Source organism: Haliaeetus leucocephalus, unplaced genomic scaffold, assembly GCF_000737465.1.
Source record: "Haliaeetus leucocephalus isolate CR32 unplaced genomic scaffold, Haliaeetus_leucocephalus-4.0 Scaffold206, whole genome shotgun sequence".
Classification (NCBI taxonomy): Eukaryota; Metazoa; Chordata; class Aves; order Accipitriformes; family Accipitridae; genus Haliaeetus; species Haliaeetus leucocephalus.
The window spans coordinates 1,492,189-1,515,395 of NW_010972642.1; the positions used below are offsets into that span (position 1 = coordinate 1,492,189).

The 23,207-nt window shown below is 38.8% G+C and overlaps 1 protein-coding gene across 1 annotated transcript; it reads left to right on the forward strand.

Moving 5' to 3' along the window:
• The first annotated feature begins 98 nt into the window (after positions 1 to 98).
• LOC104830899 (solute carrier organic anion transporter family member 1C1-like) lies at positions 99 to 19,755 on the forward strand. The gene is made up of 14 exons (XM_010566103.1): positions 99 to 209; positions 833 to 974; positions 1,083 to 1,215; positions 2,671 to 2,798; positions 3,017 to 3,163; positions 7,737 to 7,835; positions 8,630 to 8,866; positions 10,002 to 10,166; positions 11,537 to 11,732; positions 14,034 to 14,199; positions 15,769 to 15,950; positions 17,398 to 17,462; positions 18,636 to 18,753; positions 19,533 to 19,755. The coding sequence occupies exons 1-14, from the start codon at positions 99 to 101 to the stop codon at positions 19,753 to 19,755; spliced, it is 2,112 nt and encodes a 703-aa protein (XP_010564405.1).
• Positions 19,756 to 23,207: the final 3,452 nt, after the last annotated feature.

A 23,207-nucleotide genomic window follows, 5' to 3' on the forward strand; every position in this document is an offset into this window, starting at 1 on the left:
AAAACATTGGAACCTTTATTCTTATGCAGATAATAGTTAATAATAGTGCTATTTTCCAAACAGGAAAACCTACATATCACATCTGGAGGAGGAAAACCATGGACAGGCCAATCACTGCTGGCCAACTTAAAGACAAATCACTCTTCCAGGACAGCGATGGCAGCGCAGTTCCTGCCAAGAGTGTGTGCCATATTTGTTCAAAGCTAAAGGTATGGAGTGGAGCCCTCACCACATATTTTCTCTGCAATACTGAAAATGGCAATTTGAAGTTCTATCAAAATTCAGTTAGTTCTGTATGACACTGACATTGCACGTGTTGGAAACAATGCTCTAGGTTGTGATTCCAAGCACATGGAAGTCAATAAATGTGTTCAGAAGTTAAAAAGTGAGGCCATATTTTAATAATGAATCATTTAGAGGTGTGCTATAGCCATAGTGGTAGTTGCAGCTATATATTTTCATCCATGTTTTTTTAGAACAGGAGAAGTAGGAGTAATAAGACATGCCATAATAATAGTATCAGTGATGAACAACTTTATGCTGCAAGTTTTCCCTAAGAAAGGAAAGAGCTAAACCAGTATGTGGTAGAAAGGTAGAAGGTGCGCACAGTCAATGTCAACTTTCTTTTTCTTTGCGGTAGAAGAGGCTTTGGAGGCCATCCTGAAAGAGAAGGAAAAATCTTCTGTTGTAATGAAAATGATAGGAAGAATCCCTTCACAGACAATTAGAAAGCAAAGCATTTGATTTTTGTGTTTCTTGAACAGGTTGCTCAGGCATCCAGCCATGAACAAAAAATTGTTTCTTTGCAAACTCAATTATTTTCTCTTTTCAGATATTTCTTGGAGCTCTATCTTTTTCCTTTTTTGCCAAAGGATTTTCTGGAAGCTACATGAAGAGCATGTCCAGTCAAATTGAAAGAAGATTTGAAATCTCATCCTCAATTGTTGGCATAATTGATGGCAGCTTTGAGATAGGTATGTGTGCTTTCTTGGAAATTGGATAAATACTGCTTCTTAATACATTTTTCCCCTAAAAAACCCCTCTTTCTGTAACCGTACTGGTTCTTTTTCCTGTTGATGTAGGTAACTTAATGGTAATGGTGTTGGTGAGCTACCTTGGACCAAGAGTTCATCGACCAAAAGTAATTGCTGTTGGATGTCTCATCATGTCCTTAGGAGCATTTTTGTCAGTGATGCCTCAGTTCCTAATGGGACGGTAAATATGGAGATTTTTCACATTGGGCACGAAGTGAACTTGACTATATAAAGTGTTTTTTAATCATACACCTGAGTTAAAAGTTTGACAACAGTAGTTTCTTCCAGATAACAGAGAGGTTTTAATAGGTGGAATCTTTAGTATTCTCTTTCTGATTTCCTCTCTGAAAGCTTACCTCTTTCTACAGGTAAGTAAGAGAGAAACCTCAGGTTTCTACAGAACTTATACATAATTAGGGATAAAGTGAGTTGAATTTTTCACCTGGGATGGATAAATATAGATACTTTTTTTTTTTTCGCTGTTCTCCTTTTCTTATACTTAAATGAACTGTAATGAGATCTTGATGGAAAAGGTTTCTTTCTCCGTGGTGGCTATCCATGCTAAGCTCTTTAAAATTATGAAGATATGTATCTATTGTCTCCACTGAACTCAGGGAGAGTTAAATATCCCTTCACATCTAAGCTTTAGTGCTTACACAGTTGTCAGAAGCAGTTCACACCTCTCCAATCCTTCGGCATCCTTACTGAATAGTAGTTGAAAATAAAACCCCTCTATCTCTCAAAAATTAAAATTTATTTGTGCATCTTCTTTAATTCCAAGACAAATACATGTGATAAGGGGTGTATGGAAAGAATTATATCTGGGGACCATGGTATGGAAAGTAGCCACAGCCACTACTCTGCTTGGGAACCTGCACTGCAGGGGACAGCACAGGCCAGAAGCAGAGCCATGGAAATCTCTGATTTAACCCAAACTCACAGCCAAGTTCTGAAGATTACCCATTCTTCACAACGCCAGGCAAAACCCAGTGGCCATGGGGACCTCCATGTCATCCATCACAATATTAAATGTTACCACTTGATTGCACAGTCAGAGGGAATAGCTGCTTTCCATTTATCCCGATGTAGTATAAAGGTACTCAGGCTGGCTTCAATTTACTCAGCAGAATTGCGGTAGCACCTGGTTGCCTAAATACAGACAAACTGGCACATGTGTTTTGCAGCCTGTGTTAATCTCTTTATAAACACAGATAGGTTACTACTAGATCCTTAGCTGGCTAATTTTAAACTAGCACAGCAATCTCTGTGTTACGAGTCTGTCACATAGGTAAGAAACCAGTGCCAGTATGGTAAAACATCAGCGCTGTTGTACGTAGACAGATGTGGATGGACTCTGCCTCTGTCCTTCAGTCTAAAGAATGATCTCTTAAGCCCTGGAACCAGCTTTTTTTCTCTTTAGCTTAAGAAAATATTGGGGTTAGAATGGTCAGAGCATTTTGAAAAAAGTATGAAGATACCTATCTTTATTTTTAAGTGAAAGCACTGGAAATGGGTTGCCCCTCTACTTTGCCTGCATGTAACAGGAATGAACATGTATGAACGCAAGGCTTATACCCACTTTCTGCAAAGCAGAGTCTTTCGTGTGTCAGTTGTATTTTACATAGTTGTTTTCCAGTTATAATTATGAAAGAATAACTGTTACTGTGGACAACTCTACGAGTGTATCAGCTTGCTCCCCAGCGTTGTCTGGGAGCCATCCAGTCACAGATGCTACAGAAACACCCAGCGCAATGAAAAATTTCGGTAAGCAAAAGCTCTGATGATGGGTTCCCTTCTTCTGCTTGTCCCCATTTTATACATGCTCTTTTACTGGAAAACAGTAAAACCCCTGTTAGAAACCATGATATATACAAACCCACCCTATAATGATTGTAAAAAACCATATTTTATGTTATTTTTCTGTTGCAATAAAGTATTGTCAGAATTATGTTCACAGAAATGTAAATGTTTATGGCCTGCAGGATGTGAGAAAACAACGAATTCCTATCTGTGGCTCTTTGTGTTGATGGGGAACCTTTTACGTGGAATTGGGGAAGCACCAGTTATGCCACTGGGAGTTTCATATATTGATGATTTTTCTAAAGAAGAAAACTCAGCATTTTACATAGGTAATATGCAAATGAGTGATTTTTATGCTAAACATTCTTTTCTTTAACATTTCTGTAGCCAAGCAAATACTCACCAAAAAAAATCTATCTGTTCTGTTCTGGATAATTTTGGGTTGTACAGAGATAAAAAAGCAATGCAAAAGGGATCTCACATTTATTTTCGAAGGATATTTCCCAGATGCTCCTTTTGCTTTCCCCAACTGGCTTCTGCTACACATGCCAGTTTTCTCTGTGACAATATTTCTCTGTGACAATCAAATACTCATTTCTCCAAAGTGAGAAGTCATATCTGTCTTATCTGGCATATCATCTTCAGTACCACAGCTTCAGAGGATAGATTTCTTTCTAATCACTGTCTCACAGATAAGAGAATGATCCTTAATGTAAGGATCAGTAAAGTAATCACAGTAATGTAAACGTGCTTCAGAAGCTTTTACCTGACTTTTTGAATTTTACATACAGCTCACGCTTCCTGATGAAAGCTTTTTAAAGTCACTAGTTACCAAAGGAAAAACTAAATCCTTGCCAGGGTGTTGTAACAAATCCTTTCTAATTGGGATTTTGTTGTTGTTTTGATGGAAGATAGCCTATTGCCCAAGACACAAAGACTTACACCCAAGCTAATTAATTTATTGCCAAACTGATTTAGTAGCATGGAGTCTTTGTGTGGCTGAGGGAGGTTAAAACTGCTGCCTGAAGTAAACTTTGTGAAGTTGAACTGGTCATAACGATAGTAAGACACAGTTTCAGGAAGAGCTCAGTATGTAATGCTACAGGGGAAGGCCATTGCAAATGTCTTCATTTTGGGATGAGGAAATCTGCAGGTTGAAGAAAATGGAAGTATTGTGAAGTGAGATGACAAAACCGAAACTTCCACTCAGCAGTTATCCAAAATTATTATAATCGCTTCTGATATTCTGATTAAAGATATTTTTAAAAGTTCAGCTGAAATTTTTTCTTGTCAGAATCTGATCTGGGAGAGATTTTGATGGGTTGGAGGCTATTGGGGAAGTGAGTTTACAAATATAAAGGAGATGCAGAGAATAGTATGGATTCAACCAAAATGAAAATTTGTTTGGGTCATGCAAGTGAAATAAACTATTTCATTTACAGAGTATTAAAATATTTTATTTTAACATTCTGAATAGCAATTTTCAGTCTCTTATTCCATTTTGATGGACTGATGCAATTTGCAAAAAAAGTGAATGTTGAAATAGTCTTTTCCAAAGAGCTGAAATTCCTTTCTTTACCAACTTTAATTCTTTTCTATATCTGATTTTTTTATAAGTTGACTGAATCAATTTATGATCAGTGCTTTTGTAAAATAATAAAAAAAGTCCTATAATGAAGTCAGTCAAGCCTTGCTGATGAATTTTGACCATTGATCTCATTATTTGACCCTGAGCAAGAAGTTTCACCTTCCTGTCTCTCCTTTTTCTCCTGCCTTTAGATATTTTGTTGAGTAAGAAAATAAGTTATTTTGAGGCAGAGACAGCTTTTTATTAAGTGTCAATAGAATACATTATTAAGTGTCAAGAGAATGCATTAAAATCTTTTTTGGCAGAGTTGTAGTGCGGATGATAATTGACAGCAGTAAAAGCAGAGTTGCCACAGGAAGGAACAGAAAAGGAAAAATCAGTGGTTTTGTTAAGCTGTCTTACAGAGTATAATAGAGGATGGTAGCTTTTCTGTAGAACTCTGTGAGAAACTGATTTTTTTTTTTCAGGAAATTCTATAGTTTTTAGACTGAGTCTTACAGAACCTTTTTAATTTATGTAGTTCTACCAGGCCATCAGTGTGGTCCTGAGGTGGTACAATGCACTGCACACAATATACAGTCCTGAAAAGCTTTTCTGCTTAGGATCACTACTCAGTATGACTGTAAGGTATAATGATCTGACCCTCTGTCTCTACATGCAATTGGCATTTGTCAAGAGACGGGAATATGAGGATCTCAGTGGTTTGCTTTGTTCTGAGAGGGGTCTTTGGTGGAGTGACCTTGAAGGCCAACTGCTCTGACTGAGAGGTAATTTCATAAATACTCCCCCATGCTAAGTGCCTAATTTGTTCCTGTGTTTTATGGTCTTCAGGTGTTTCACTTCTGTTCAGGTGCCTATAGAAGAGTTGCCAACATACATATGAGGATTTCACCTATACTAATAAGCTTTCAGTAGCCAACTTTTAAAATTAATTTCTGATTTTATTTGAAACTGAATATTGACATGGTTAATTAATGGCAGTAGCCATCAGACTTACCATGTAAGAGGAGTAACAGACAATTAAAGATATTTAATGAGGAGTACTTCACTTCCATGGATTTCTCACCAAAGCAGAGGCTTTAAATGAATGAATGAATGAAATTTCATCACTGAGTTGAACACTAGCATATAATCTTGTATCTATTGAGCCCATGGCTTCAATGGAAGCATATCTGAAGCCAAAGTATGTTGTAAACTTTCATACCTGTTACTTGCTAAATTACTCATCAATACAAGGGTTTGGCTGAGCTATATCAATATGCAGCAGCTGATTAACTGATAAGTCTGCATGCTTTACTGTTTGTGGTTTAGTCTGTTTATTAATTACAAAGAATAAATATTACAAAGGAAAAATATGCTAAGAAAATATCACAGTGAACTTATTTAGTTTTGTTTAATCACAATACAAGCATATTATCTTAGTGAAGTTATTCTTAATTTAAACGGTATGCAAATGTGAAATTTAATTTAAAAACTATACCTACGCAAAATTATTGCACCTATGCTTCTTAGCTTATCTGCTAGCTTCTGGTATCTTAATGAAATATACTGCATACAAATGCCATTGGTGTCGGTGTGCTGGTTTTTATCTGTTTATTTTAGAAATTTGCCGCTGAGTATTTGAACTTTGGACATGAGCTTGCATAGCTCTGAATAGTAAGTTCTACTTTAGACTCACTGATAAATAAATATAAAGAGCTAATTCCTGGCTTCTAATGTCAAAATTCTGACTCTGCAGAAGTCAGTAATTTTGGAAGCATCAGAATTTAGTCTGAAAGGCCAGATCTTCCAATGAAGTAAAATGAGAGAACTAAATGAAAGCAATATGCAATTGGAGCAATGAAGCAAAGATGAAAAATCATATGGTTAAATTATGCTGTAAGAATTTATTGCAGAAGTCCTTGATCATAAGCTGAGCAATCACTATATTCAGAAGAGAATTTGCAAAACCAACAGGAGAAAAATCTCTGCAGTAGAACAACACAGTAGGATTTACAGAGCCTAGTGCTGAATGTGGGCAAGAACTGACAGGCACTTGGTCAAGAATTCCTTTTATTCTAATAGAATTAAGCCTTCTGCAACTTCAAACAGCTCTCAGGTGGCAGTTCTATGCTAGAATTCAGAAATCCAAACCACTGAACTTTTTTTTGAAACTGTTACCCCCTCACAACTAAACTCCAACAGATCGACACAAGTGACAAGACAATGTGAGGACCTATGCTTGAATTATTTTTAGGATATTTTTATTTTATGTTGATTGTCAGCAGTGGTCACCAAAATCATATTGTGCTGTATTTACATACTCAGTCAGCAAAATGCAGTCCTAGCTTCCTAGGTTTCTGCTAGCCTTCACAACTTATTCATTTGCTCCTAGGGGCAACGCGCCTTCTTCTGATCCCATGTTATCTCCTCTGTAAGCAGAGACAGAGCTGGAAATTGAAGCCCTAGTGAGGCCAGTAGCAAAACTGAAAGCTGCTTTTAAAGAGGTTATTACTCGATCACTAGATTTCTTTATTTTTTTTACAGCGACATAAGTACGTATTAACACAACAGTTAGCTTATTTGCTCATTCTAGCGCTGAATGAATCAACAAAAATTCTGTCTAATGAACTTTGACCACACACAGGGACACTTATATCTCCTTGTTACCTACTGAAAATATTCTTGGGGTCCTGTACGAACTTTTATTGTCCCTGTCATCCTAATGTGACTCCAAACTGCAAAGATGTGCCTTCTTATATTGATGCACACCATCAGATCAACTACTGCTACTTAAAATTATACTAGGGACCTGAACACATAGTACAGGGAAAAGGCTTGACTTCTACAATCGCAGAACATCGTACAAGCTGTAAATAGAGTTGCAGGTAGACTTACTATGACTCCAATGGGCCTAGAGTTGTACGTTCATTAGTTATCTGCCACAAGCTGAACAACACAACTACAAAAATCTAAGAAGAGAAGTAAGGAGGAGGAGGGTTAAAAATCATTGTAATGTTATTCTCTTTCTTCCTATTCCTTCTGAGACACCAATCTTGCCAATGAAATGCATGTGGGGGTCCACATGAAACTGCACTCGCTTCGGCAAAGCCCTGTGCGGCTGAAGGAGCCTGCTTCCACATCACAGTTAGCGTATTGGCAACTTATGGCTTATTTTCTTGCTGCTCAGAAGCTTCCCATTAGACATCCCCCAACGGGCTGTGCCCTCTTCTGTCTCCTCCTTCCTCTCCCCTTTCCTTGCTCGCAGAGAAGAAGGCCTGCTTCTCCATGCAGCATTTTTCTCACTCTCCTGTGCTGCCTCCCATCTCTTACAGGCCTGGTGAGATCCTCGGGCATGTTTGGGCCAACCCTGGGCTTCCTGCTTGGATCTTTCTGTGCCAGCCTCTGGGTTGACGTCGGCGTTGTGGATATGGGTAAGAGACTGTGGAGTGGTGCATTAACTGAGGAGATGGCTGTGTCTAGGAACCTGCATGCCAAGAAGCACCTTCCCAGCTTACTACTCCAAAAAGGAGGGCTCTCTAGAGAGTTTTTCCTACTCAAAAGCTGGTGTTATTTGCACTTTAATATCAGCAGCATTGTAGTGTGACTGGAATAGCCCTTGATGCAAGACCCCTGCCCCCACTGTAGGAAAATGTTGCACCTCTTTTTATGCTTGCACATGCACTTGTTACACCCTTGCTGCACAGCTGAGAACAAATGAGCAAATGAAAAGCCATCCCCACATTGAGGCAACAGGGAAAGGCCTTTGCTCATGGACACTTGTCAAAAATTATGTTCTTTTAAAAAGCATGCACCAAAGATTCATATGAAAACTAATTTCATTATTCAAATCACTTTCAAGTCTCTAATCCCAGGGAAAATTTGAGGAACTTCAAGGAAAAACTGTTGAGTCTGGGGATAGAAGAAGGAGGGGACAATGGGAATTTAAGAAAGGGGAGTTCCTTTTGGGTGGTGAAGGGCCCTCTTGCACTCATTCGCACAGCAAGTGTTGGAAGATTGTGGCAAGGAAATGCCACCATGGGTCTAAATGGAGACATCTATTTTTGAGTACATGGGACTGATCTGATACAAGCTGCATTTCAATTCTTCTTAGGAAACATAAATCATCTCTGTTCTGGTCTTTAAATAGTATATATAAGGATACCTAGTCAGTTTAATTGCTCTGCATGATACTTAATCTGTTTTCCTCTCTTTCTGTATTTTACAGATGCTATCAGCATAAATCCCAAGGATACCCGTTGGGTTGGTGCCTGGTGGCTTGGATTGCTTATCTGTGGAGCAGTCAACTTCATTGCTTCATTGCCTTTCTGGTTTTTGCCTTACTCCTTACCAAAAGAAGGAGAGAATGAAAACCTGAAGATTAGTCATTTGCCTGTTCAAGGAGATCACTGTAAAATAGACCCCCCAGCTCAGCCACAGTTAAAGTTTTCAGAGGCAGTAAAAGGTGAAAGATTATTGCCCAAATGTTTGCATGTGAACTTCCTCTCATGGGTTCATTCTGAGCTGAGCATGGATTTGCACAACGCTCAGCAAAATGCATGTTTCTGCAGTGCAAATGATGGGCAAAAATGCTCTCTTTAACATGCTAAGGGTGTGTTTCAGTCCTCTCTTATGTCAGACAGCTGGAAAAATCCCATGCTGTTGCTTTGAGCACCAGACATTCTCAGTGCAACACGGTAGTTGTCATATGATGTATTACAGCTATAATCTTATGATTATGAAGGAAGAGGGGGGAAAATGTTCCATCCCTCATTAATGACCAATGCACAGCTGGCAAGTTACTGTTTCACTGAGGCCAACATGTGGGAGGGAAACATGGGGCTAACTATTATGTTAGCTGTTGGAGGGGTTTCACTGGATTCATAGCTCCTGTCTTTGAGCTCAGTGATGCTAAATTAACCTCATATAGACAATATCAGACTCAACTAGCCATTGCTGGACACCCCAAGTGTTTTATTTGTATGTATGTATGCATGTGCACCCCTTCATGGCTATGGCAGAGGTGTTTCGAACTCTCATCTTTTAGGCAAGTGTGCCAACAGCCAGACTACAGTCTAAATGCAGGTTTTTGTCTTCAATTTAATTTCATGGACCTAGATACTCTAATCAAGGGTCTCAGGAAAGGTTCCAGCCTTTTGCTGGGCCTTCCTCTGAATATCAGCCTCATGTGGGGCTGTCATGTGGTTTGTGAAGGCTCCTGCTTTAGGCACCAAACTTTTCAGTTGGTATATTATAGAGTCTTAATGCTCCTGTAGGGACACTCTCCTGTACAGGCATTGAGAATCAGTGTTGCAAGCCTCAGTGCCTTTGATGAATAGTCCTGTGTCACACACGAGATAATCTAGGATTTCTGATTCCCAGCTCAGCATCCACTGTGCCATTCAGCCATGCTGCTCCTTTAAGTCATGTGTTGACAATGAGGAAAACTCTCACTTGAGCAAGCATATATTTTGGTAGGCAAGGAGTTATGACCTGCAACACAGCCAGTAATTAAAAAGTTAGTTTTATTATCTAAAGGATGTCAAAACCACTCTTCTCTGTGTTTAGCAGGGTGTACAGCATATACCTCTCCATTGCAGATTTCTTCCCAGCTCTGAAGAAGCTGTTTGGAAATCCAATTTTCCTGGTGTACATCTTCCTCACTATTCTGCAGTACAATTCCCTTGTTGGGTTAATAACCTATGAGACGAAGTTTATGGAGCAGCAATTTAATGTATCAGTGGCAAGGGCCATCTTTCTAATTGGTAGGTACCTGTCCTTCTTTTAAATTCCAGTGTCAAAAAGGAAGCTTTTCTTTGTTATTTCACCTTCCTTTTTAGGAAGAGCTTCTGTGAACTTTTTTGGTTAAAAAGAAGTATGTAGTAGTTTATTAATTTTCGTACCATATTTTGAAAATGGATGTTAATTTTAGTGTTAATTTTCCTGGTGTTTAGTGAGCTAGAGGATTACTAGAACTGGGTGGATTTTTTTTTGGCTGAAGTTATCTTCAGAGTGAGAATTGGGTTATGAATGTGTCTGTTTTCATTAACAAAAACCACACATAAACTGCAACTAAGTAACAACTAAAAGAAAAAAAACATTTAATTTAGAAAATGTCTAATGAAATGTGTGATTTTTTCCTTTTCAGAATAACATCTAGGTATAAAAGTTCTTCCATTTTGATTACAAATACAAATTTTATAAGCAATAAGAACCCAAGATGTAAAATTTTGACTCATTTCATTCAGCTCAAAGTTCTTTTTATTTGCTAGTCCCCTCAAAAAATAAGTTCTTTGTAGTGTTCTACAAAAAAAGAATGCTGAAATTATATTAGTCTTACAGTGATTAATACGGTCTCATAGCCTGGCAAGAAAAACAGGGTATTTGAGGTCATTGCAAAATTGATATTCCATTACTTTAATCTGAAGGCACTTTGCTTTGCTGTAGGTCAGGTACAAATGTAGGAAGAACTTTCTTTTTCCTATCTTCTTTTGGATGCAGGGAAAGTTTTACAATAACAACATGAGAAAAAAAACAGCCAACCAAAAAAACCCCACAGAGAAAGGCAAACCCCTCACAATAAAACCTTGTAAAAGCTCTCTATTTAGCATGTAAATATTAGGGCTGGAGTTTATGAAATGCTGAATGGGTTAAATCTAAGTGCAAATCTTTCAGTGATTCACTCTCAGAGCAAAATGGAATCCAATCAACACCAGACGCTGCTTCCTTTCATGTTCTGTTTTGAAGATTGTTTTTTGGTAACTTTCAGGAAGTTTAATGTTTTATTTTAGATGGAGGAGTGCCCATGAGCTAATACATTTATGTCATTTACTCCAGTTTCTAACAGGTACCTGTATAGGTTTTATTGTATCAGTATACATACAAACAACAGTACAGTAAAAAGGTAGGGAATATTGAGGAACTAAGCTTTTTAAAGTCATAGCATGACTTGAAAGAAAATGAGAAAGTAAGCAAAATTACTTAAAGGTAACAAAAAGTCTTAGAACCTCAAAGGATCAGTCTGAAAATAGGTCAGTATCTGATATTTTTGGAAACTACTAGAACAAGATATTTATTCTAAAAAGGGTCAATGCAAGTGACAGCAGTTAACATTTTTCTTACCTTCTATTTGCAGGTGTGATACTTTTACCCATCACAATCCTGGGGATGTTTCTAGGAGGATTTCTGATCAAGAAATTCAAACTTCACATAACTGAAATGGCAAAGTTTGCGTGCATCACCTTTATAGTAGCATATTTGTTAAACCTCTTGTACTTTATGTGTAGTTGTGAGGTGCTCCAGGTGGCTGGACTGACAGCACCCTACTCTGGGTTTGTATCCCGTTGGGTTTGTGTTGGTCGTGTCATTTGTCATGGCTGCTTCCTGCCCTGTGCAGAACATGGGGCATGCACCTGTATTCCTCTATTCTCGCAAACTAATCTGGGTGTGTAATCTCATCTGGGCTACAAACCTTCTACTCTAGAAAACATTTTCATTTGAATTTGGATCAGTTCCGAAATGTGTCTTCTCTGTTGATTTACTGTAGCATATTGCTATATCCTTTTGCATAAAAATATTTAATATATGTGTCCGTTTAAAGACAACAAATTTTCATTGAAATTGACCTGTATTAGGTCATCTGCTAGTGTCAATCAGTGTGGTTTCAGCTAGAGCACAGCTACTGTGATTATATCATTTTACTGCTCTGTTGGTGGTGTTACATGCAAGAAAATCCTAGATGTTGAGATAGACTTGTCAGGCTGAAATGATACCTAGTGTTGAGAATGGGCAGAATATCCCAATTTTGTTTTTCAAATTTCATTTAAATTGAACGTTTCTTTTTCTAAATTATTTATTGCTGCATATTGACAATATACCTCTATTCTGGCAAATTACTAATTAAGATGAAATTTATCACAGGCAAATTAAGTTTTTATATTCTATTTCAAAGCTTTAACTTAAAGCTGGTCTCTTCCTACCATGTAGGGAGTGGGATGTAAAAAAAGTGTTGAAAGTGACTTCCCCATAGTCCCCCAGCAGCTCTGCCTGTAGAAGGGACGATCCTCTAGATCAGTAGTTATCAACCTGCATGGGGAATTACCAGCCTCCCTTGGTACCTGGAGCTGCTGACCTGCCTGCATCCATTTTCTCAGCTGGGAGATAGAAAGTGGTCATGTCAGGAGTGTGTGCCGCCCAAACGGACGTTCCCCCTCCCTTACCAAGACCATGGTCATGCTTTCTTGAGAACGTTTTGCTGACTCTAGCAGCCTGCCACAATTGCTTACTGTTTAAATTTAGCTCAGACTGGTCCAACAAATTTCAAGGGATTTTAAAGGATTAAACTGAATCCAGCAGGTCTTGCTAGATTTTCAATTCAGACAGAAACTCAGTCCTGTGTTTTTTGAAACTGAGCCTATGTTCAGGGAAATATCTAAGTTGTCTTGGCAAACCTGGCACTGAGTTCAACTTTGAGATAACTCTGGCTGAGTGCAACATCTGATACTGTAGAGTGAATTAAAAATAAGCAGAAACATCAAGACAGCAAATACAGCAAATACTGAAAGAGCAATTACAGTTTCTCCAGGAGAACTGATACTGGAGAATTTAGCATGTGCTAGGATTGTTCTAGTTAAGCGGCTCACATACTGTTTTACCTGTTTAACAATTTGTAGTTTGAAGACAAGGAACAGCCTAACGAGGGCCCAGTTATTTTCCCTTCTAAAAGGCAGGAGAAACGTAGCCCCCTTGAGGTGTGTTTTGTTTGAGGTATGAGGAGGAAGAAAAGGCAAATTTTGAACACTTTTTCCTTCATATTTTGAATTACTTCAAAGCAGGGGTGATTTGTAGATGGTGGACTCCTAACACTTTCTCAAAATTGAGCCCTGCTACCATGCCCTCAGAGCTGCTGGCCACTTTTTAAATTCTCAGTTCTAGTTGTTGTCCACTTAGTTTAACTCCTTGGGGCCTTATTTTGATGTTTCTTATAGAAATGCTGGTAAAAGTGGAGGCTATGAAAGTCCATGAAAATATACAACAAGAAATGAGATCTGATAAGAAATGGGCTCAAGCCAGTCCCAGGTGCAGGACTGCTGCTGTTGAATAGGGTCAGAGCTGGGAGAGAAGCAGCACTTCTCACTCAGACTCATGCAACTTTCATTGCTACTAACTGGCTCTAATCCAGTGAAAAAAATGTCAAGGACATCCTGTTGCTGTAGTTTTATGTCACCATTTCTAGCACCCAGACATGGTACTGCTAAGGAAAAAGCATGGCCGGTCTACAGGTGATAAGAGATTCAAGGTATGATTTTATTTTTCTTGGGTTGAGCTTTCAAATGAAAAAGTAATACCAAATATTCCCTCCCAGACAAGAATACCTTGTTTGTAAGTTCCATGACTTTTCAGCAACAATCCACAAAAACGTTAATGCTTGATGAAAAATCTCAAGAACTTTGGTTTAGCTGAAATTAGCTTAGTCTCCATATAACAACTTCACAGTCCGTTGGATGGTAGCAGATACCTGTCCATGTTGATTGCTTCAATTTCTCCATGTTTTTCCTGCCTACTCCCTGATATTTTGTTTGACTATATAATTCGACTAAATAATTCTCTTATTTCTTTTTATTTTCCTCCAGACTAAAGCATCTTTCCTCCCCCAAAACCAGCTTCATGGCCAGTTGCAATATTGACTGCAGCTGCAAGCTGGATCAGTGGGACCCTGTATGTGGGGATAATGGGATCACTTACATGACAGCCTGCTTTGCAGGATGTAAATCATCGACTGGGATAGGAAAGAATATGGTAAATATATAGGCAGATAGATGATTATTTAGTAAGGCGTGTAGAGATAGGACAAGGAGTAATGGTTTTAAACTAAAAGAGGGTGGATTTAGACTAGATATGGGGAAGAAATTTTTTACGATGAGGGTGGTGAAACACTGGAACAGGTTGCCCAGCGAGGTGGTAGGTGCCCCATCCCTGGAAACATTTAAGGTCAGGCTGGACGGGGCTCTGAGCAACCTGATCTAGTTGAATATGTCCCTCCTCATTGCAGGGGGGCTGGACTAGATGACCTTTAAAGGTCCCTTCCAACCCAAACTATTCTATGACTCTATGATTATAGGTATAGCTAGATTTCTCCATCTATTAATTTTTTGGCTTTGTGATTAAGAAATCCTGTAGACACAAATGTCCATTCTATATGGTTTAACCTTGTAGAAACTGAGTGAGTGCAAGGTTGCAGGAAGGGTTTTTAAGAGTTGGAGTAAGGTAAGTGAGCTATTCAGGAAAGAAATGAAAACTTCAGACTCTTAACATACATTTATTGAATGCTTTTATTTTGATTTTTTAAAATTTATTTTCTTCTCAGCAAGATGACCATAAATTTGGCTTTCAGTTTCTCAGTAGATCTCTTACTGTGTAGGTACAACACAGCTAAGAGGGGTTTGCTTTAGAAGACCTTTACTAGTCTGGTTGCTATACTAGCAAAATCCTGTAGTGTTAACTCATGCAGCAGAAATGTATAGAACTGTGAATGCTGGTTTCACAAACTGTTACAGATTATGCTGGAATTGCCTGCTTTCCTGAGTTGCCATAGCTCAGGAAAGAAAGTTGTAACACTAAATTATACAGCCAAGAGGTCCCATAAATATACATCTGGCTATTTTGTTCAGTGTATCAGCAGCAAAGCCATTTCAGGACTTCAAACAATCCTACCTGGGCAAGACCATTAAAAACAGAAGGCTTGCAGAAGTGTGTGCAAATGGTCATGTCTTCTGGCAGAAGCAGAATTGTCTTCATGCAACAATACTGAAAATGAGAAGCAACATTTTCGGGCTTATATCCATATAACCCAGCACTATTTTCTTGCTTCACTTCAGGAAAATTGGCTTTCAAACCCATGTCTCCTGCTAACTTCAAAGGCTGTAAAAACAGCTCACTCTCAATCCAGCACCAAATGCTGTTTTAGATACATAACAATAAACACACATGATTGCATTGTTGGGTCCACATCTATATTTTTATTGTTACTCATCCACTTTATAGGATTCCTGAGCAGAATGGCTGGATAACAATTCACGTCTGAATTTTATAGCTTTGACCCATTTTAAGCATACACAGAGCACCTTCTGTCCTAGCAATGGCGTGGCTGAAACTAGAGTCACAGTTTCTTTGTGCCTCTGGAGCCGCTCAGAGTGGCTGGAGCATACCAACGAGCTTGGCCATCAGTCTGCAAAGATGATTAGGGAGGTTCTTTCGATGTAAACAACAGCCTGCCTGTTACGGGGAGTGAAAAATCTAGCTACTAAAATAGTTTTGTGCCACTGAATTCTGATTAAATAAATTCTTCTTCTCATCTTCTCCTTTCAGGTGTTCCACAATTGCAGCTGTGTGGAAGGACGAGGGCACGGGCTTGGCAATTCCTCTGCAGTTTTGGGACAATGCCAAAGAGAAAGCTGTACCAAAGCATTTCCCTATTTTTTAGCATTACAGACTGCATGTGCATTTATTTTAGCCTTAGGAGGCACTCCTACATACATGATTATGTTTAGGTGAAATACTTTACCTTACCTTGACCATAAAACTTGGGGAAAGAGAAACAGAATACGGTATCTACTATTTCATTCCTATTGTGAGGAATGGCATGCTGATCAAATTGGGGCCCCGAGTCTTTGCCTGTACTCTGAAATCCAGCTCTGTTCAGAGGCACAGCAAAATGCCTGTCCACCAATTTAATTCCAGTTTAAGGCTGAGTAGGTACTTTGCTGATGAAATGGTGGGCCTTACGCTGATCCTGCACGTTAGTTTTCACTTCCAATGACAGGGATGTTTTTAACAGAGCAGAGAACTTGAAATAAGATGTGGTGCTAAGCCATGTCCAAGGTGACTATGCTGTTCACATTACTTGGGATAAAAACATTCACCTTTAAGTCTTTTTGCCTCACAATGTTTTTCTGTGTTGTGAGAAGTCCGATACTCCCATTTTTTTGTCAGGCTTGTATAAACAGAACTATGTCAGCAGCAATTTTTTTTTTATTTTTGCTCCTTCAGTTCTAAAGCAGCACTGCTATTTTACACTCAGAAGAAAAGACAATGTTCTGTGCCTTTTGCATGGAAGTTTCTTTCCACTCATGCTCGTGGGTGAATCACAATCTTCAGTAGTCAGTGCACAGGACTAGATAACTCTCTTGGCTAAGCTGCTGATTCTTCTGCAATATTTCTAAGTGCCCCCATTCTTAACGCATGCCTGGATTATGGGCAAGGCTAACTTTGCTGGGCAGTTTTCAGAACACTAATGTGTTTAATAAGAAGCCTTTCGTGTTAATGCTGAAAAGACAATATACTGATGTATAAACTCCAGTTCAGGAAACAGGCTGGCCATAGCAAGTCTCTCTCCTGCCCCTGTGCCAGCTCAGTACTCCCCTCTGCTTCTTGTCAATGCTTCCAGTTCATCTGATGGACACAGGCTGTTTCTCCACTGGTAGGAATGAGGTGCTTTTGTAGCCAGGTAATGCACATTCGCTGTCTCTCTGCAAAATGCTAGCGGCAGAAGTGGGTTTTACCTGCATGTAGCTAGCAAGGACTGCACACCCTTGTTCCCTCTGTTCACCACTGCACAATGCAGCCCCTTCTAAAACAAGGCAGCTTCTTGGAGCTTAACTTACGGACATGAACTGCCTACTTTTAGTTGGTTCACTTTAATTTTCCCATGCATCCTTTCCCAAAAGTGTTTACAATCTGTTCTCCTTGGATTCAAGATCAGTTTCTGTAGATTCTCCCATTTATTTCATTGAGAGTTCATCCACTGACATCAACGGAAGGAGGGTCTACATCTGAACTTTAACTTTGGTGAAAGTTTTCAATTAGGGTTTGAGTAAGCTATGCTAGGTACACCACAGTACTCTTGCAATGGGGCACGTGCTGATGTTCACAGCATGACTGTAGCTACATAATTCTATTGTTCCCCAAAACAATATACTATTTTTGTTTCCTTTTTAGATCTGTTTCACCAGACCTGAAATCTTTTGCTGTTGGGATTGAAACTTTAGGTGGTAGAGTACTAGGTAAAACTTCATTTCTTTGTGGGATTCAAGTAGGTAGTCAAAGCAATAGACCAAAGCTAGACGTTGTAATGTCCTTGCTCCAGATGAGAACAAAAGAAATTTTCCAAAATTTGTCTTTGTAAGCAGACTATGCATTTCAAAATATTTGGAGGAGCTTGCTACATGTTTCCTGCTATGTAATTACATATTATGATTATGCCTTCAGAATTTTTTCTATGCAGCAAAGGAATCAGGCAAAGGAAGGAAATTTCTTTGTACTTTGGGTTTTTTTTGATTCGTGGACACAACTATCTGAGCTTGATCAGTCTGGATGTCCTTAACACCTATGCTCCCTTTTGCTGACCATTTTTCACTTACAGCTACCATGTACTCTGCCTATTACTTTCTTTCTTTTGTTTATCTGCAATAAATCATCATTCAAGTCTTTGGACGTGGAGTCTGCCCTTCCTCTAGCAAACCTTGCCTTATCTTCATTTGTTTGCTGATTTTTGAAACCTTCCCCACACAGACAAAGCAAGCAGTCATTTGTCTCTCTCTCCTAATCTCTGTATTTTAGCTGAATGCTGCAGAGAATCAATTTTGTGCTTTTATGAAATAGTTTTCTTCACAACACTGCACATTATCCCTGAAACAGCTTACTAATTATATTAAAGCATTATGACTCTCTAAAAGGAATTCTTTCAGTACTACATAAGTAATACACTTATTACCTAGTTGTGAGCAAGTGCTTAATTTCAGCCCTTTGCAATCAGCTAACCATTTTTAATGGCAAACTTTTGTGTAATACCTGAATAGATACATTAGTATACATAAATATTAATATGTCATGGCACATAATTCCACACTGGGGGCTGAAAAAGAAATGTTGGTTATATTATTTCTTTAAACAACAGAAGTTATAACTGTAATAAAAATGCCATTAAAGTAGAATTACTAACATTTCCCTTGCTGAATATAATAATGCTATAATCTTCCATCTTTTCAACTCCATTTAGGTACTTGCTTAAATATTTTCACAACTCTTGGAATCTCATGGCTGGAGCTGGATGTTTAGTCCCGTCTTATGCAGCCATAATTCAGAAACCCTCAGATTCATTTCCTCATTTCTTTACCATGACATTAAATACTGAGATCTTCATGTCTGTGATCACGTAATAAGATTTTTCTTTGCAGGAGGACTCCCAGCCCCTATTTATTTTGGTGCCTTGATAGATAAAACCTGCTTGAAATGGGGGACAAAAAACTGTGGGGGATCTGGATCTTGCCGGGTATACGACACGAAAGCATTCAGGTAAGCTGAAATCTTCGGTAAGGGCTAGGGAATTTGGCTTCTGAGGCAGCTTTGGGCACCAAGAAACAAGGTATACTTTGCCCATGTCAATTGTCAATAGACTGATTAGGATACTAAAAGCACCAAAGCTCCTTATTTTGACTAGGCCTTAATAGATCAAATAAGCCAAATAATTTTGATTCAATCTGACATATGACATTGCAGTACACTGCCTTACATCACCAGAATTTGTTCCTTTATTGAAGCCTTAGCACACTGAATAACTCTGCGATGCTTTGGCTTTGTGGGACACGAAAAAAACGTGGAGTTGGAGAAAGTGTAGCACCGAAGATGCTCTTCCTCATCCCTTATTTCTCTGCTTCCTAATATATAAGACACCTCACAAAATCCACTTGGATTTTGACTGGTGGTGCATGGAGAGCTGTGGCCAGGGGCACTGAGTGCTGCCAGTGAGGGGCTGGGGTAAGGCTGGGACAACAGGGGAAAAGCCCCAGCTGGTGCAGCTCGTCCTGTCCCAGCTCTAAAATGTAGTCAGCTGAAGGGGAGAACCCTTCAGACAGGAGGCATTTCTGCTAGGAGTATAGGACCTGATTAGAACCTGCCTGGGGCTAAATATCATGAGGTTGTTTGCTTTCTGTTACTTCTCAAAACATGGAGCAATACCTGGCTGAGAATAGATGGTTTTGCCAAAGTATATTTGATATCTTACTTGGTTCCACTCAGAATTGGCAAGGTTTATTAATATAAACATATTTGGGCACCTTTTTTTTTTTTCCTAGAAATGTCTATCTTGGCCTCATTGCAGGACTACGGGCAGGATGCTGTCTCTTATACATAGTGCTCTCTGTTTTAATAATGAAACGCTTCAAACCAGATGGCAAAGAGATGACAGATATTAAAAATACAGAAAGATCAACCAGCAAAGAACCAGATACTGCCAACAGAAAAGAAATTCTTCCTGGTGCAAGAACCTCAGAGGAGAGTGAGGAAACTTGTATGTAAAAAAGAAACAAGGTCTTTTCATAACTTTGCCTATGCTTCAGTTTTTCTAAGCACAACAGGAGTCTAATTACTGGCTTCAACAGCTAGTTTACATTTTGGAGGTCCAAAAAAATGTCTTTGAAACATTGACTTTTAATTTGCTTTACCTTATCCTCTGCTTCTCCTCATCTGAAACAATAGCAGGAAAAGGTTTTCAAAATTTTGGGGAGCTCTCCCATCCTCTTGCTCTCAGTCCCTTTCTAGACCAACAGTAGGACTAGCCAAAATTTTTCAAGTGTCATAAATTTGATTATGATTGAAAAATTAAAAAGAAGAAATCCACAATAAGCTGCTTTTCCATTTTCACAGACTTCATTTCAAGTCCTCTTGCTCTGTACTTAGGCCTATAGCTCTCAATGGCCAATCAAGTTACACTGGCCCAGTGGCTCTGACGGCCTTTGCTGCGCGGTTCATGGCCAGAGCTCTTTGTTCCGACTGGGTCCCATGGCCCATGCTCAGGTGAGAGCCCCAGGGCCGTCAGCGAGCACTCCCTGAACAAGAACTGCACAGTGACTCTGGGGTTTGGCTTGAACACTTTAAACAATCAAAATGGATTGCACACATAAGAAAGTGGTGTATTAATTTTGCAGCATATCTCAGTATTGGGTTTGAGTAAAATGACTCTGAACTGATGCAAGAAAGTGACAGGTGTTTAAGTTCCTTTGATTTTTTTTTTTTGGTGTGTGTGGGGGGGGCATTTTTATCCTAATGACCACTGCATTTATACCATATGTATAGAGGTTTCCTTTCTTGTTTAAGGAACCTCCAGTAAGCCTTGAAATACAGTGCTAAAAACTTGCAAATTCACAGCTTTCCACAGACAGCCTAGTCCAGGGAGAATCTTTAATAAAGGATGCTTCCAACAGTCATTACTGGGAAAAAAAGTCTCTAAAAATACTTGGTGTGTGATATTTCATGATGTATCTTCACAAGGGGAACAAACATGCCTAGTAAGATATTGCAGGTTTTGTCTCCATCATCACAGCTATTTCGCTTTCTTTTCTGAAGGGTATCTCAGATCTCTGCAGTCCTGTGCATAAGCCTAAAACTAGTAAACAAGCTTTCTTTCCTAAGCTTAAAATTCTATGGGAAATGGAAGAGACCACTGCATGAATATGAAGAAAATCTACCACTCTTTATTCGAGAAAGTAGCAGATCAGAGGGCTAAAGAGAGGAACTCTCCATGTTGAGTGATCTTCTGACTTTTTTTCTACCATCTGGCCTGTGTAAGTGCAAGAACAGGAATGGGAAAAGGGTTGATGTGGTACTCACTAAAAGGAATTTGTTCATATCCTGGCCTTGGGGATGGAGTTGTTTGTATTTTATTGCTTAAGGACAATGACCAGCACATTTAGACGTTGCCTTGTACAATCACAGCTCTGATTATAAACTGCCAGCAGATAAGGGGAAGCAGTGTGTGTTATAAAGGAACAGGAATGAAAGCTTCTCTAGTACAGATGATATCAATATTGCACCTAAGTTTGGAAATAATAAAAGAAAAATCCAAGTTCCAGAAACCCCAGGAATTTTACACAGAGAAAATAGTCGTGTTTCTTTCGCCTTCTGCAAACAGTGTTTTAACACTGAATAAATATATTGGCAGTTCTAGAAACACTCCTGATCTGTGCTAGACATATAGACTCAGTCAGGTGACTCATACCGTAACATAATTTCCCTTTTACTTCTGTTGTTTGGGTATTTATTTCTGTTCATTGTTTTTTATATTACAGTTTTTTTGATGAGAGCATCTTTTACACCTATTGCTTGATTGTCCCAGGAGGTAATGTTTTATCAAAGGGTATGTTGACAATTGATGTCAGACTAGAAATGAGATTCTGGTCAGATCTGATGATTCATGTCCAGATATTTACCCCAGATGCAACTTGCTAAATTGAGCTTTTTCAAACAAATAAGAATTAACTTCATTCTTCATAACAGTCCCAAATCGATAATAGTATAAGCACTGCCACAGGTGGTATTAAATGAGCCTCTGGCTCAGTATACTCCCAACTCCAAGGCTATATCACTTGCCTATGTTTTCAACATGCACTGTTTCTTGTGCAAGTCTAAGCTTTCTCCTGTGAACAGCAGGTAGAAGTTTCTTCAAGGGAATAATTTGTTCTTCAACATGCAAATAGCACAGAATATATAAAAATGAAATAGGTGGTTAACTGAATGGCATTTTCCAAAAGTTTTTTATCCCCTTGCCTCTCACAACAAAGAAGAAATAAAGACATTCTCACTTTTAATTCCTCCTGCTCCAAAGACAAGGTTTCATCAAACAGAGATGCAGAGAGGCCCCTGGGACTCTCGTTTGATTCTAGGATCAAAACTGGTATCTTTGTCCTGTGTGATATCTGTGTCAGCATGCTCAGAGCTAGCTCTGACACCTCTGAGCTCCATCACTGGGAAGATCCTCCAGGAAGGAAGAGAAACCTGCCGTATTCTAAGGTGGCAAGAGAAACTGTTAACCAGGAAAGCTATTTTGGAGGCAAATTTGCAACTACACCAAGTCAGGCATGCTTTTGTATAAAGATGACAAACCAGGTAGTTTAGGGATCATTACAGACAACTCAGTGAGCCATAAATCATTGTAGTTCCACTGAAACCAATGAAGAAATAGCCAAACCAGAGAATTTTTATCATACTGTGGGAGGTTTAAGGCCATGAGCCTTATGTTTACCCAAGTCTTGTTTGAGGCTATCAAAAAGCCCTTTAATGGCATTAACAAAGTCCTTCTGTCAGAATAACCATGGAAGACAGAGCCTTACCCCAGAAGACAGTGCAGTTATTTGGCATTTCTTTACTTTTAGATATATAATCAAGCAGACGTAATGACCTATGACTACCTGGTTTTATGATATTTTCTAGTTGTTTATCAAAGAGGAAAAAACCCCAGCAGCCCTAAACCCACAGTTTTCCGTACGCATTAGGATCATGTACCCTTCAAAGGCCAAGCCCTCCTACAGGTTTTGTGTCCCCATTATCAACAAGTCCTGTCTATTCTGGCACAAAAATAAATTGGGAATAGAGTACTAGTGGTTGCAGAATAAACAGAAAATACTTCAGGCTGTCAAACTGAATTTAAAGCATTTCAAATATTTTAACAATGTAGTAGAAAAGTAACATTAGATTTAGTCTACCAATTTTTCACTGTGGAATATATTGTCACTTTGCCTACCTCTAGTTTGGAATATAGTCAAAGTTTTTTCTAGCTGAAACTGTTAATATAGGTCTGAATCACATGTTATTTTCTCTGGTGCTACTTATATATCTTACTTCCTAATTAATTCGTATTTTTATTCTGAGCTACTAAAGCGTAACTTAATCACAGTTAAAAAGTCAGCCAAGAAGAAAAAAAAAATCCTGCTACAAATGCACCTGAATTTTTAGGCTGAGCAGATTCTTTCACT